This window comes from Dendropsophus ebraccatus, chromosome 8, assembly GCF_027789765.1.
Source record: "Dendropsophus ebraccatus isolate aDenEbr1 chromosome 8, aDenEbr1.pat, whole genome shotgun sequence".
Classification (NCBI taxonomy): domain Eukaryota; kingdom Metazoa; phylum Chordata; class Amphibia; order Anura; family Hylidae; genus Dendropsophus; species Dendropsophus ebraccatus.
Window position 1 is genome coordinate 3,112,421 of NC_091461.1, and position 16,489 is coordinate 3,128,909.

At 51.4% G+C, this 16,489-nt stretch overlaps 2 protein-coding genes across 2 annotated transcripts in view; one reads left to right on the plus strand and one right to left on the minus strand.

Moving 5' to 3' along the window:
- The window catches only part of SLC43A3 (solute carrier family 43 member 3), a 102,864-nt gene that overhangs the window by 51,006 nt on the left and 35,369 nt on the right, over positions 1–16,489 (minus strand). The window lies entirely within an intron of this gene.
- Positions 6,882–16,489, plus strand: part of RTN4RL2 (reticulon 4 receptor like 2) — a 33,492-nt gene continuing 23,884 nt past the window's right edge. The window contains exon 1 of the mRNA XM_069979608.1: positions 6,882–7,011. Coding sequence (XP_069835709.1) covers positions 6,981–7,011 — 31 coding nt within the window. The 5' untranslated portion in view covers positions 6,882–6,980. The remainder of the gene's footprint in view (positions 7,012–16,489) is intronic.

Sequence of the window (16,489 nt, forward strand, 5' to 3'; positions counted from 1 at the left end):
GTGGTGTTACAGGTAGAGAATACAGTGTGCTGTGTGATGTTACATGTAGAGAATACAGCGTGCTGTGTGGTGTTACAGGTATAGAATACAGTGCTGTATGGTGTTACAGGTAGAGAATACAGTGTACTGTGTGGTGTTACAGGTAGAGAATACAGTGTACTGTGTGGTGTTACAGGTAGAGATTACAGTGCTGTGTGGTGTTACAGGTAGAGAATACAGCGTGCTGTGTGGTGTTACAGGTATAGAATACAGCGTGCTGTGTGGTGTTACAGGTAGAGATTACAGTGTGCTGTGTGGTGTTACAGGTAGAGAATACAGTGTGCTGTGTGGTGTTACAGGTAGAGAATACAGCGTGCTGTGTGGTGTTACAGGTAGAGATTACAGTGTGCTGTGTGGTGTTACAGGTAGAGAATACAGTGTGCTGTGTGGTGTTACAGGTAGAGAATACAGTGTGCTGTGTGGTGTTACAGGTAGAGAATACAGCGTGCTGTGTGGTGTTACAGGTAGAGAATACAGCGTGCTGTGTGGTGTTACAGGTAGAGAATACAGCGTGCTGTGTGGTGTTACAGGTAGAGAATACAGTGCTGTGTGGTGTTACAGGTAGAGAATACAGCGTGCTGTGTGGTGTTACAGGTAGAGAATACAGTGCTGTGTGGTGTTACAGGTAGAGAATACAGTGTGTGCTGTGTGGTGTTACAGGTAGAGATTACAGTGCTGTGTGGTGTTACAGGTAGAGAATACAGCGTGCTGTGTGGTGTTACAGGTAGAGAATACAGTGTTCTGTGTGATGTTACAGGTAGAGAATACAGTGCTGTGTGGTGTTACAGGTAGAGAATACAGCGTGCTATGTGGTGTTACAGGTAGAGAATACAGCGTGCTATGTGGTGTTACAGGTAGAGAATACAGCGCTGTGTGGTGTTACAGGTAGAGAATACTGTGCTGTGTGGTGTTACAGGTAGAGAATACAGTGTGCTGTGTGGTGTTACAGGTAGAGATTACAGTGTGCTGTGTGGTGTTACAGGTAGAGAATACAGTGTGCTGTGTGGTGTTACAGGTAGAGAATACAGTGTGCTGTGTGGTGTTACAGGTAGAGAATACAGTGCTGTGTGGTGTTACAGGTAGAGAATACAGTGCTGTGTGGTGTTACAGGTAGAGAATACAGTGCTGTGTGGTGTTACAGGTAGAGAATACAGTGTGCTGTGTGGTGTTACAGGTAGAGAATACAGTGCTGTGTGGTGTTACAGGTAGAGAATACAGTGTGCTGTGTGGTGTTACAGGTAGAGATTACAGTGTGCTGTGTGGTGTTACAGGTAGAGAATACAGTGTGCTGTGTGGTGTTACAGGTAGAGAATACAGTGTGCTGTGTGGTGTTACAGGTAGAGAATACAGTGCTGTGTGGTGTTACAGGTAGAGAATACAGTGCTGTGTGGTGTTACAGGTAGAGAATACAGTTCTGTGTGGTATAACAGGTAGAGAATACAGCGTGCTGTGTGGTGTTACAGGTAGAGAATACAGTGCTGTGTGGTGTTACAGGTAGAGATTACAGTGTGCTGTGTGGTGTTACTGGTAGAGAATACAGTGTGCTGTGTGGTGTTACAGGTAGAGAATACAGTGTGCTGTGTAGTATTACAGGTAGAGAATACAGCGTGCTGTGTGGTGTTACAGGTAGAGAATACAGTGTGCTGTGTGGTGTTACAGGTAGAGAATACAGCGTGCTGTGTGGTGTTACAGGTAGAGAATACAGTGTGCTGTGTGGTGTTACAGGTAGAGAATACAGCGTGCTGTGTGGTGTTACAGGTAGAGAATACAGTGCTGTGTGGTGTTACAGGTAAAGAATACAGGGTGTTGTGTGGTGTTACAGGTAGAGAATACAGCGTGCAGTGTGGTGTTACAGGTAGAGAATACAGCGTGCTGTGTGGGTTACAGGTAGAGAATACAGCGTGCTGTGTGGTGTTACAGGTAGAGAATACTGTGTGCTGTGTGGTGTTACAGGTAGAGAATACAGCGCTGTGTGGTGTTACAGGTAGAGAATACAGTGTGCTGTGTGGTGTTACAGGTAGAGAATACAGCGTGCTGTGTGGTGTTACAGGTAGAGAATACAGCGTGCTGTGTGGTGTTACAGGTAGAGAATACAGCGTGCTGTGTGGTGTTACAGGTAGAGAATACAGCGCTGTGTGGTGTTACAGGTAGAGAATACAGCGTGCTGTGTGATGTTACAGGTAGAGAATACAGTGCTGTGTGGTGTTACAGGTAGAGAATACAGCGTGCTGTGTGGTGTTACAGGTAGAGAATACAGCGTGCTGTGTGGTGTTTCAGGTAGAGAATACAGCACTGTGTGGTGTTACAGGTAGAGAATACAGTGCTGTGTGGTGTTACAGGTAGAGATTACAGTGTGCTGTGTGGTGTTACAGGTAGAGAATACAGTGTGCTGTGTAGTATTACAGGTAGAGAATACAGCGTGCTGTGTGGTGTTACAGGTAGAGAATACAGTGTGCTGTGTGGTGTTACAGGTAGAGAATACAGCGTGCTGTGTGGTGTTACAGGTAGAGAATACAGTGTGCTGTGTGGTGTTACAGGTAGAGAATACAGCGTGCTGTGTGGTGTTACAGGTAGAGAATACAGTGCTGTGTGGTGTTACAGGTAAAGAATACAGGGTGTTGTGTGGTGTTACAGGTAGAGAATACAGCGTGCAGTGTGGTGTTACAGGTAGAGAATACAGCGTGCTGTGTGGGTTACAGGTAGAGAATACAGCGTGCTGTGTGGTGTTACAGGTAGAGAATACTGTGTGCTGTGTGGTGTTACAGGTAGAGAATACAGCGCTGTGTGGTGTTACAGGTAGAGAATACAGTGTGCTGTGTGGTGTTACAGGTAGAGAATACAGCGTGCTGTGTGGTGTTACAGGTAGAGAATACAGCGTGCTGTGTGGTGTTACAGGTAGAGAATACAGTGCTGTGTGGTGTTACAGGTAGAGAATACAGTGCTGTGTGGTGTTACAGGTAGAGAATACAGCGCTGTGTGGTGTTTCAGGTAGAGAATACAGCACTGTGTGGTGTTACAGGTAGAGAATACAGTGCTGTGTGGTGTTACAGGTAGAGAATACAGCGTGCTGTGTGGTGTTACAGGTAGAGAATACAGAATGCTGTGTGGTGTTACAGGTAGAGAATACAGTGTGCTGTGTGGTGTTACAGGTAGAGAATACAGCGTGCTGTGTGGTGTTACAGGGAGAGAATACAGTGCTGTGTGGTGTTACAGGTAGAGAATACAGCGTGCTGTGTGGTGTTACAGGTAGAGAATACAGCGTGCTGTGTGGTGTTACAGGTAGAGAATACAGTGCTGTGTGGTGTTACAGGTAGAGAATACAGGGTGCTGTGTGGTGTTACAGGTAGAGAATACATTAATGTGTGGTGTTACAGGTAGAGAATACAGCGTGCTGTGTGGTGTTACAGGTAGAGAATACAGCGTGCTGTGTGGTGTTACAGGTAGAGAATACAGTGTGCTGTGTGGTGTTACAGGTAGAGAATACAGTGTGCTGTGTGGTGTTACAGGTAGAGAATACAGCGTGCTGTGTGGTGTTACAGGTAGAGAATACAGTGCTGTGTGGTGTTACAGGTAGAGAATACAGTGTGCTGTGTGGTGTTACAGGTAGAGAATACAGTGCTGTGTGGTGTTACAGGTAGAGAATACAGTGCTGTGTGGTGTTACAGGTAGAGAATACAGTGTGCTGTGTGGTGTTACAGGTAGAGAATACAGCGTGCAGTGTGGCGTTACAGGTAGAGAATACAGCGTGCAGTGTGGCGTTACAGGTAGAGAATACAACGTGCTGTGTGGTGTTACAGGTAGAGAATACAGCGTGCTGTGTGGTGTTACAGGTAGAGAATACAGTGCTGTGTGGTGTTACAGGTAGAGAATACAGTGCTGTGTGGTGTTACAGGTAGAGAATACAGCGTGCTGTGTGGTGTTACAGGTAGAGAATACAATGTGCTGTGTGGGGATTGCAGTATTATTCCCTCTGTTACATATGGCAGTGATAGGATTGCAGTATTATTATTCCCTCTGTTACATATGGCAGTGATAGGATTGCAGTATTATTACTATTCTGTTACATATGGCGGTGATAGGATTGCAGTATTATTACTATTCCCTCTGTTACATATGGCGGTGATAGGATTGCAGTATTATTCCCTCTGTTACATATGGCAGTGATAGGATTGCAGTATTATTACCTCTGTTACATATGGCGGTGATAGGATTGCAGTATTATTACCTCTGTTACATATGGCAGTGATAGGATTGCAGTATTATTACTATTCTGTTACATATGGCGGTGATAGGATTGCAGTATTATTACTATTCCCTCTGTTACATATGGCAGTGATAGGATTGCAGTATTATTACCTCTGTTACATATGGCGGTGATAGGATTGCAGTATTATTACCTCTGTTACATATGGCGGTGATAGGATTGCAGTATTATTACCTCTGTTACATATGGCAGTGATAGGATTGCAGTATTATTCCTTCTGTTACATATGGCGGTGATAGGATTGCAGTATTATTACCTCTGTTACATATGGCGGTGATAGGATTGCAGCATTATTACTATTCTGTTACATATGGCAGTGATAGGATTGCAGTATTATTCCCTCTGTTACATATGGCAGTGATAGGATTGCAGTATTATCCCCTCTGTTACATATGGCAGTGATAGGATTGCAGTATTATTCCCTCTGTTACATATGGCAGTGATAGGATTGCAGTATTATTATTACCTCTGTTACATATGGCAGTGATAGGATTGCAGTATTATTACCTCTGTTACATATGGCGGTGATAGGATTGCAGTATTATTACCTCTGTTACATATGGCGGTGATAGGATTGCAGTATTATTACCTCTGTTACATATGGCGGTGATAGGATTGCAGTATTATTACTATTCTGTTACATATGGCGGTGATAGGATTGCAGTATTATTACCTCTGTTACATATGGCAGTGATAGGATTGCAGTATTATTATTCCCTCTGTTACATATGGCGGTGATAGGATTGCAGTATTATTACTATTCTCTCTGTTACATATGGCAGTGATAGGATTGCAGTATTATTACTATTCTGTTACATATGGCGGTGATAGGATTGCAGTATTATTCCCTCGGTTACATATGGCAGTGATAGGATTGCAGTATTATTCCCTCTGTTACATATGGCAGTGATAGGATTGCAGTATTATTACTATTCTGTTACATATGGCGGTGATAGGATTGCAGTATTATTACTATTCCCTCTGTTACATATGGCGGTGATAGGATTGCAGTATTATTACTATTCCCTCGGTTACATATGGCAGTGATAGGATTGCAGTATTATTCCCTCTGTTACATATGGCAGTGATAGGATTGCAGTATTATTACCTCTGTTACATATGGCAGTGATAGGATTGCAGTATTATTACTATTCTGTTACATATGGCGGTGATAGGATTGCAGTATTATTACTATTCTGTTACATATGGCGGTGATAGGATTGCAGTATTATTACTATTCCCTCTGTTACATATGGCGGTGATAGGATTGCAGTATTATTCCTTCGGTTACATATGGCGGTGATAGGATTGCAGTATTATTCCCTCTGTTACATATGGCGGTGATAGGATTGCAGTATTATTACTATTCCCTCTGTTACATATGGCAGTGATAGGATTGCAGTATTATTCCCTCGGTTACATATGGCGGTGATAGGATTGCAGTATTATTCCCTCTGTTACATATGGCGGTGATAGGATTGCAGTATTATTACCTCTGTTACATATGGCGGTGATAGGATTGCAGTATTATTCCCTCTGTTACATATGGCGGTGATAGGATTGCAGTATTATTCCCTCTGTTACATATGGCGGTGATAGGATTGCAGTATTATTACTATTCCCTCTGTTACATATGGCAGTGATAGGATTGCAGTATTATTCCCTCTGTTACATATGGCAGTGATAGGATTGCAGTATTATTCCCTCTGTTACATATGGCAGTGATAGGATTGCAGTATTATTCCCTCGGTTACATATGGCGGTGATAGGATTGCAGTATTATTACCTCTGTTACATATGGCGGTGATAGGATTGCAGTATTATTACTATTCCCTCTGTTACATATGGCGGTGATAGGATTGCAGTATTATTCCTTCGGTTACATATGGCGGTGATAGGATTGCAGTATTATTCCCTCTGTTACATATGGCAGTGATAGGATTGCAGTACTATTCCCTCTGTTACATATGGCAGTGATAGGATTGCAGTATTATTACTATTCCCTCTGTTACATATGGCAGTGATAGGATTGCAGTATTATTCCCTCGGTTACATATGGCAGTGATAGGATTGCAGTACTATTCCCTCTGTTACATATGGCGGTGATAGGATTGCAGTATTATTACTATTCCCTCTGTTACATATGGCAGTGATAGGATTGCAGTATTATTCCCTCGGTTACATATGGCGGTGATAGGATTGCAGTATTATTACTATTACTTCCTGCTGTTGTGACTGGATTATTATAAGATTATTCTCGAGATGTTTTTTTTTTACTTTGTTTCTTATATTTTTTCCAATCATTCGCTTTTATATTATGTTTAGACATTTTTTTCCTATAATTTGTCTTTTCTTCATTGTTTCTTCTCCTTTTCCTCGTCTGATGATTTGTGCAGGATCCTTCATGACCTGGAGTAACTTTTGCATCAGTTTCATATTAATCTTTTTTTTTTTTTTTTTTTTATGACTAAGAAACTGAAGAGAAGAATCTGAATAAAAAATTCTGTGAATAAGAAGCCAGTTGATTGTTTGCTGCCTGTTCATTCTCTCCATCCCCATTGTAGAGATGAGCGGAGCACAGGCTGGCGTGTAGCTCTGCTCCCTCCACCCTCACTCCCTCCCGCTCCGTCACATCCTCCTCAGCTCGCTGGATGCTCCAGTCAATCCAGAGACAAGGATGCGAAGAGACTGTGAGATCCCCCTGCGAGGTAAGTGAGATCCCCCTGCGAGGTAAGGGACTCTCATACTTTGGGGAATGGGGACTCGGGAGGTGGCCAGGACACGGCTTTGCCGACTACTTTTAGAGGACAATGAGATTTCGGGAGGGGTGAAGCTTTGTGGTGGTCGCTGACCGGGGGGCTTAGAAGATAAATGGGGAGTAAAGTTTTAGATTTTGTTTGTGTGTTCGGATATCTCCAGCATGAGGTGCAGAGCAGCAGGTCCATCCCGAGGAGCCGAGGATGAGGAGAGAGGTAAGAGGAGGATGAGGAGAGAGGTAAGAGGAGGATGAGGAGAGAGGTAAGAGGAGGATGAGGAGAGAGGTAAGAGGAGGATGAGGAGAGAGGTAAGAGGAGGATGAGGAGAGAGGTAAGAGGAGGATGAGGAGAGAGGTAAGAGGAGGATGAGGAGAGAGGTAAGAGGAGGATGATGAGGAGAGTGGTAAGAGGAGGATGAGAGAGGTAAGAGGAGGATGAGGAGAGAGGTAAGAGGAGGATGAGGAGAGCGGTAAGAGGAGGATGATGAGGAGAGCGGTAAGAGGAGGATGAGGAGAGAGGTAAGAGGAGGATGAGGAGAGAGGTAAGAGGAGGATGAGGAGAGAGGTAAGAGGAGGATGAGGAGAGAGGTAAGAGGAGGATGAGGAGAGAGGTAAGAGGAGGATGAGGAGAGAGGTAAGCGGAGGATGAGGAGAGAGGTAAGAGGAGGATGAGGAGAGCGGTAAGAGGAGGATGAGGAGAGCGGTAAGAGGAGGATGATGAGGAGAGCGGTAAGAGGAGGATGAGGAGAGAGGTAAGAGGAGGATGAGGAGAGAGGTAAGAGGAGGATGAGGAGAGTGGTAAGAGGAGGAGGATGAGGAGAGCGGCCGCTGCTGAATATTTCATGGGTCGGATTTAGTTCCCTTCATGTAGAATCAGGGAAAGAAAAGAAGGTTCAAAGTCGGGACATGAAATGTTGTCATATCCGCAGGGGCGGCCGGGTCTATGGGCGGAGGCTTAAGGCGGCAAAAATCACAATTTGATGAATGTTCCATCATAGAAAACCACAAAATGTGTGTAGAGGGAATGTGTATGGAGTGTATGTGTGTGTGTGTGTGTGTGTGTGTGTGTATGGTGTGTGTGTGTGTGTATGTGTGTGTGTGTGTGTATGTATGGAGTGTGTGTGTGTGTGTGTGTGTGTATGGAGTGTGTGTGTGTGTGTCTGTGTGTGTGTATATGTGTGTGTGTGTGTGTGTGTGTGTATGGAGTGTGTGTGTGTGTGTGTATGGAGTGTGTGTGTGTGTGTGTGTGTGTAGAGGGAATGTGTATGGAGTGTGTGTGTGTATGTGTAGAGGGAATGTGTATGGAGTGTGTGTGTGTGTGTGTGTGTAGAGGGAATGTGTATGGAGTGTGTGTGTGTGTGTGTATATGTGTGTGTGTATGGAGTGTGTGTGTGTGTGTAGAGGGAATGTGTATGGAGTGTGTGTGTGTGTGTAGAGGGAATGTGTATGGAGTGTGTGTGTATCGAGTGTGTCTGTGTGTACAAGGAATGTGTATGGAGTTAGTGTATGTAGTGTGTCTGTGTGTATGGAGTGTGCGTGCAGGGAGTGGATGTGTGAGTGTGTGCAGTAAGTGTTTGTGTGTGTGAAAGGAGTGTGTGTGTATGGAGTGTATGTGTGTGTGTGTGTGCATGCAGGCAATGTGTATGTGCGTACACATAGCGTGTGTGTGTGTGTGTGTGTGAAGGGAGTGTATGTGAGTTTGTGTGTGTGTAGGGAGTGTATATGTGTGTATGTATGGAGTGTATGTATGTGTGCAGGCAATATATGTATATGTATAGAGTGTATGTGTGTGTGGAGGGAGTGTATGTGAGTTTGTGTGTGTGTGTAGGGAGTGTGTATGTGTGTGAATGTATGTATGGAGTGTGTGTATGTGTGCAGGGAGTGTATGTGTGTGTGTATGTATAGAGTGTGTGTGTGTGTGTGTGTGTGTCGGGAGTGTATGTGTGTGTATGTATGGAGAGTTTTTGTGTGTGTAGGGAGTGTGTATGTGTGTATGTATGGAGTGAGTGTGTGTGTGTGTGTGTGTAGGAAATATGTATAGTGTATGTGTGTGCAGGGAGTGTATGTAAGTTTGTGTGTGTAGGGAGTGTGTATGTATGTTTGTATGTATGTATGAAGTGTGTGTGTGTAGGGAGTGTATGTGAGTTTGTGTGTGTGTAGGGAGTGTGTCTGTGAGTGTGTAGTGAGTGTATGTGTGTGTGTATGTATGGAGAGTGTGTTTGTGTGCAGGGAGTGTATGTGAGTTTGTGTGTGTGTAGGGAATGTGTATGTGTGTCTGTATGTACGTATGGAGTGAGTGAGTGTCTGTGTGTCTGTGTGTAGGAAATATATGCATATGTATAGTGTATGTGTGTGCAGGGAGTGTATGTAAGTTTGTGTGTGTTTAGGGAGTGTGTATGTTAATATGTATGGAATGTGTGTGTGTGTGTGTGTGTAGGGAGTGTATGTGTGCAGGGAATATATGTATATGTATAGAGTGTATGTGTGTGTGCAGGGCGTGTATGTGAGTTTGTGTGTGTAGGGAGTATATATGTATGTGTGTATGTATGAGGATGTGAGAGTTGGGGGGGATGTCTGGGCAGTGTGGTTACATTAGCTGCATACTATACACTATGGGGAAATGTTCCCACCAGTGATGTTACTGTTACTTCTGGTGAGCACCGGATTTCCACCCCCCCCCCCCCCCCCCCATGTATTACATCCCACATCTATAGATCTATAGGGGTAACATATTCCTCAGCTGAAATAATTTGTCAGTCAGCACAAAAGGTTTGTCTCTGTTCACATTGGGGTCCATCAGAGGTCCAGTGTGCAGCAATGCTGATGAATGGGTACATATCACCCCCTAACCAGCCGGGTCCCCACTATTGTTGAGGTGACAGCCGGGTCCCCCTGACCAGGAGGTGACAGCCGGGTCCCCCTGACCAGTAGATGACAGCCGGGTCCCCCTGACCAGGAGGTGACAGCCGGGTCCCCCTGACCAGGAGGTGACAGCCGGGTCCCCATGACCAGTAGATGACAGCCGGGTCCCCCTGACCAAGAGGTGACAGCCGGGTCCCCCTGACCAGTAGATGACAGCCGGGTCCCCCTGACCAGTAGATGACAGCCGGGTCCCCCTGACCAGTAGATGACAGCCGGGTCCCCCTGACCAGTAGATGACAGCCGGGTCCCCCTGACCAGTAGATGACAGCCGGGTCCCCCTGACCAGGAGGTGACAGCCAGGTCCCCCTGACCAGTAGATGACAGCCGGGTCCCCCTGACCAGTAGATGACAGCCGGGTCCCCCTGACCAGGAGGTGACAGCCAGGTCCCCCTGACCAGTAGATGACAGCCGGGTCCCCCTGACCAGTAGATGACAGCCGGGTCCCCCTGACCAGGAGGTGACAGCCGGGTCCCCCTGACCAGTAGATGACAGCCGGGTCCCCCTGACCAGGAGGTGACAGCCGGGTCCCCCTGACCAGTAGGTGACAGCCGGGTCCCCCTGACCAGGAGGTGACAGCCGGGTCCCCCTGACCAGGAGGTGACAGCCGGGTCCCCCTGACCAGGAGGTGACAGCCGGGTCCCCCTGACCAGTAGATGACAGCCGGGTCCCCCTGACCAGGAGGTGACAGCCAGGTCCCCCTGACCAGTAGATGACAGCCGGGTCCCCCTGACCAGTAGATGACAGCCGGGTCCCCCTGACCAGGAGGTGACAGCCGGGTCCCCCTGACCAGTAGATGACAGCCGGGTCCCCCTGACCAGTAGATGACAGCCGGGTCCCCCTGACCAGGAGGTGACAGCCAGGTCCCCCTGACCAGTAGATGACAGCCTGGTCCCCCTGACCAGTAGATGACAGCCGGGTCCCCCTGACCAGGAGGTGACAGCCGGGTCCCCCTGACCAGTAGATGACAGCCGGGTCCCCCTGACCAGGAGGTGACAGCCGGGTCCCCCTGACCAGTAGGTGACAGCCGGGTCCCCCTGACCAGGAGGTGACAGCCGGGTCCCCCTGACCAGTAGATGACAGCCGGGTCCCCCTGACCAGTTGATGACAGCCGGGTCCCCCTGACCAGTAGATGACAGCCGGGTCCCCCTGACCAGGAGGTGACAGCCGGGTCCCCCTGACCAGTAGATGACAGCCGGGTCCCCCTGACCAGTAGATGACAGCCGGGTCCCCCTGACCAGGAGGTGACAGCCAGGTCCCCCTGACCAGTAGATGACAGCCGGGTCCCCCTGACCAGTAGATGACAGCCGGGTCCCCCTGACCAGGAGGTGACAGCCAGGTCCCCCTGACCAGTAGATGACAGCCGGGTCCCCCTGACCAGGAGGTGACAGCCGGGTCCCCCTGACCAGGAGGTGACAGCCGGGTCCCCCTGACCAGTAGATGACAGCCGGGTCCCCCTGACCAGGAGGTGACAGCCGGGTCCCCCTGACCAGTAGATGACAGCCGGGTCCCCCTGACCAGGAGGTGACAGCCGGGTCCCCCTGACCAGTAGATGACAGCCGGGTCCCCCTGACCAGTAGATGACAGCCGGGTCCCCCTGACCAGGAGGTGACAGCCGGGTTCCCCTGACCAGGAGGTGACAGCCGGGTCCCCCTGACCAGGAGGTGACAGCCAGGTCCCCCTGACCAGTAGATGACAGCCGGGTCCCCCTGACCAGTAGATGACAGCCGGGTCCCCCTGACCAGGAGGTGACAGCCGGGTCCCCCTGACCAGGAGGTGACAGCCGGGTCCTCCTGACCAGGAGGTGACAGCCGGGTCCCCCTGACCAGGAGGTGACAGCCAGGTCCCCCTGACCAGTAGATGACAGCCGGGTCCCCCTGACCAGTAGATGACAGCCGGGTCCCCCTGACCAGGAGGTGACAGCCAGGTCCCCCTGACCAGGAGGTGACAGCCAGGTCCCCCTGACCAGTAGATGACAGCCGGGTCCCCCTAACCAGTAGATGACAGCCGGGTCCCCCTGACCAGGAGGTGACAGCCGGGTCCCCCTGACCAGTAGATGACAGCCGGGTCCCCCTGACCAGGAGGTGACAGCCAGGTCCCCCTGACCAGTAGATGACAGCCGGGTCCCCCTGACCAGGAGGTGACAGCCGGGTCCCCCTGACCAGTAGATGACAGCCGGGTCCCCCTGACCAGGAGGTGACAGCCGGGTCCCCCTGACCAGTAGGTGACAGCCGGGTCCCCCTGACCAGGAGGTGACAGCCGGGTCCCCCTGACCAGTTGATGACAGCCGGGTCCCCCTGACCAGTAGATGACAGCCGGGTCCCCCTGACCAGGAGGTGACAGCCGGGTCCCCCTGACCAGGAGGTGACAGCCGGGTCCCCCTGACCAGTAGATGACAGCCGGGTCCCCCTGACCAGGAGGTGACAGCCGGGTCCCCCTGACCAGGAGGTGACAGCCGGGTCCCCCTGACCAGTAGATGACAGCCGGGTCCCCCTGACCAGGAGGTGACAGCCGGGTCCCCCTGACCAGTAGATGACAGCCGGGTCCCCCTGACCAGTAGATGACAGCCGGGTCCCCCTGACCAGGAGGTGACAGCCGGGTCCCCCTGACCAGTAGATGACAGCCGGGTCCCCCTGACCAGGAGGTGACAGCCGGGTCCCCCTGACCAGGAGGTGACAGCCGGGTCCCCCTGACCAGTAGATGACAGCCGGGTCCCCCTGACCAGGAGGTGACAGCCGGGTCCCCCTGACCAGGAGGTGACAGCCGGGTCCCCCTGACCAGTAGATGACAGCCGGGTCCCCCTGACCAGGAGGTGACAGCCGGGTCCCCCTGACCAGGAGGTGACAGCCGGGTCCCCCTGACCAGTAGATGACAGCCGGGTCCCCCTGACCAGTAGATGACAGCCGGGTCCCCCTGACCAGTAGATGACAGCCGGGTCCCCCTGACCAGGAGGTGACAGCCAGGTCCCCCTGACCAGTAGATGACAGCCGGGTCCCCCTGACCAGTAGATGACAGCCGGGTCCCCCTGACCAGTAGATGACAGCCGGGTCCCCCTGACCAGTAGATGACAGCCGGGTCCCCCTGACCAGGAGGTGACAGCCGGGTCCCCCTGACCAGGAGGTGACTGCCGGGTCCCCCTGACCAGTAGATGACAGCCGGGTCCCCCTGACCAGTAGATGACAGCCGGGTCCCCCTGACCAGTAGATGACAGCCGGGTCCCCCTGACCAGTAGATGACAGCCGGGTCCCCCTGACTAGTAGATGACAGCCGGGTCCCCCTGACTAGTAGATGACAGCCGGGTCCCCCTGACCAGTAGATGACAGCCGGGTCCCCCTAACCAGTAGATGACAGCCGGGTCCCCCTGACCAGTAGATGACAGCCGGGTCCCCCTGACCAGGAGATGACAGCCCAGTCCCCGCTATTGTGGAGATGAGAACAATTGGAACGAACATTGTTTTCACATTGTTCCCATTCTGTATTGTAGATAAATCTTCTGACAGATGGCGGAGGGTAGGATGGATAGGGACTGATGGTGGAGGGCAGGATGGATAGGGACTGATGGCGGAGGGCAGGATGGATAGGGACTGATGGCGGAGGGCAGGATGGATAGGGACTGATGGCGGAGGGCAGGATGGATAGGGACTGATGGCGGAGGGCAGGATGGATAGGGACTGATGGCGGAGGGCAGGATGGATAGGGACTGATGGCGGAGGGCAGGATGGATAGGGACTGATGGCGGAGGGCAGGATGGATAGGGACTGATGGCGCAGGGCAGGATGGATAGGGACTGATGGCGGAGGGCAGGATGGATAGGGACTGATGGCGCAGGGCAGGATGGATAGGGACTGATGGCGGAGGGCAGGATGGATAGGGACTGATGGCGGAGGGTAGGATGGATAGGGACTGATGGCGGAGGGCAGGATGGATAGGGACTGATGGCGGAGGGCAGGATGGATAGGGACTGATGGCGGAGGGCAGGATGGATAGGGACTGCTGGCGGAGGGCAGGATGGATAGGGACTGATGGCGGAGGGCAGGACAGACAGGGGTAGATGGCGGAGGGCAGGACAGGCAGGGGTAGATGGCCAGGGTAGGACAGGCAGGGGTAGATGGCGGAGGGCAGGACAGGCAGGGGTAGATGGCGGAGGGCAGGACAGGCAGGGGTAGATGGCGGAGGGCAGGACAGGCAGGGGTAGATGGCGGAGGACAGGCAGGGGTAGATGGCAGAGGGCAGGACAGGCAGGAGTAGATGGCGGAGGGCAGGACAGGCAGGGGTAGATGGCGGAGGGTAGGACAGGCAGGGGTAGATGGCGGAGGGCAGGACAGGCAGGGGTAGATGGCGGAGGGCAGGACGGGCAGGGGTAGATGGCGGAGGACAGGCAGGGGTAGATGGCGGAGGGCAGGACGGGCAGGGGTAGATGGCGGAGGACAGGCAGGGGTAGATGGCGGAGGGCAGGACAGGCAGGAGTAGATGGCGGAGGGCAGGACAGGCAGGGGTAGATGGCGGAGGGCAGGACAGGCAGGAGTAGATGGCGGAGGGCAGGACAGGCAGGAGTAGATGGCGGAGGGCAGGACAGGCAGGAGTAGATGGTGGAGGGCAGGACAGGCAGGGGTAGATGGCCAGGGTAGGACAGGCAGGGGTAGATGGCGGAGGGCAGGACGGGCAGGAGTAGATGGCGGAGGGCAGGACAGGCAGGGGTAGATGGCGGAGGGCAGGACGGGCAGGGGTAGATGGCGGAGGGCAGGACAGGCAGGGGTAGATGGCGGAGGGCAGGACAGGCAGGGGTAGATGGCGGAGGGCAGGACAGGCAGGGGTAGATGGCGGAGGGCAGGACAGGCAGGGGTAGATGGCGGAGGGCAGGACAGGCAGGGGTAGATGGCGGAGGGCAGGACAGGCAGGGGTAGATGGCGGAGGGCAGGACGGGCAGGGGTAGATGGCGGAGGGCAGGACAGGCAGGGGTAGATGGCGGAGGGCAGGACAGGCAGGGGTAGATGGCGGAGGGCAGGACAGGCAGGGGTAGATGGCGGAGGGCAGGACAGGCAGGGGTAGATGGCGGAGGGCAGGACAGGCAGGGGTAGATGGTGGAGGACAGGACAGGCAGGGGTAGATGGCGGAGGGCAGGACAGGCAGGGGTAGATGGCCAGGGTAGGACAGTCAGGCGTAGATGGCGGAGGACAGGACGGGCAGGGGTAGATGGCGGAGGGCAGGACAGGCAGGGGTAGATGGCGGAGGGCAGGACAGTCAGGCGTAGATGGCGGAGGGCAGGACAGGCAGGGGTAGATGGCGGAGGGCAGGACAGGCAGGGGTAGATGGCGGAGGGCAGGACAGTCAGGCGTAGATGGCGGAGGGCAGGACAGGCAGGGGTAGATGGCCAGGGTAGTTATTACATGTATGATCACTCCCATATGATTGTGTTAGTGCCTGAGCTCTGGACACCACAATGCGCTCCTGCCTCTCAGGACGTCTTATACTGGTCCATGTGGGTCGAAGAAGAGGGTTTTTCTTGGGGTGAGATATATATATATTTGATTTTTTTTATTTATTTTTTTGCAATATTGATCTGTGTGCTCCCTGCACTCTTTATATATAGACAACCGATAACCTATAGAAAGTCTAATGACATTAGACATGTCAGGAAAACCAACAAATTTCGGTGGGATCGGCCTCCTGCCTGATGGGTAGGCAGCCTCCTGACTCTCTTCTGGGAAGCAGAAGGATCAGGAATATTGGTTTTCATCATAGCCTCCTATGCTCTTGTTCTTAAGGAGATAAGCCGCTGCCAGAGGAGCACTGGCTTTCTCAGATCACATGCATGCTTGGCTGAGCTGATACATACAAGTGGATCAGGAAACATGGCTGCTGGTGAACAAGCGTTCGGCTGACACCTATCATATCTGTGAAGCTTTACATCTTGACTTCTCGGTCCCTTTGACCCATTTCTGGTTTTGGGTAAAAATACTGCGAGGACCTGAATCCTGCCCAGAATGCTCCATGTGAACCCGGCCTTATAGGCGATCAGTATATACCCCACAGGCTGTGTGTTCTCGGTGTCCTCCAGCTGTCCGTACCACTAAGCTCCGGGGAATCCCTGTGATGTCACCAATGATGTCACAGGTTTCCCCTGATAAGGTCTATGTGCACAGGTGGAGCCGCCTGTTCAGGAACTTGCTGTTCTGTAAGAGATTTTGGTGATGGGGAATCCTGTACCCCGTATCTCCATCTAATCCGTAAGGAAAACCTAGTGATACTTTCCCATTAAAGGGATTCTTCAAGCAAATTTTTTTTTTCTTTCAAATCAACTGTTGCCAAAAAGTGCCAGATATTTGTAATTTACTTCTATTAAAAAATCTCCAGTCTTCCAGTACTTATCAGCTGCTGTATGTCCTGCAGGAAGTGGTGTATTCTCTCCAGTCTGACACAGTGATCTCTGCTGCCACCTCTGTCCATGTCAGGAACGTCCAGAGCCGCTGATAAGTATAATAAGCTGATAAGTATAATCTATATAACTTTCT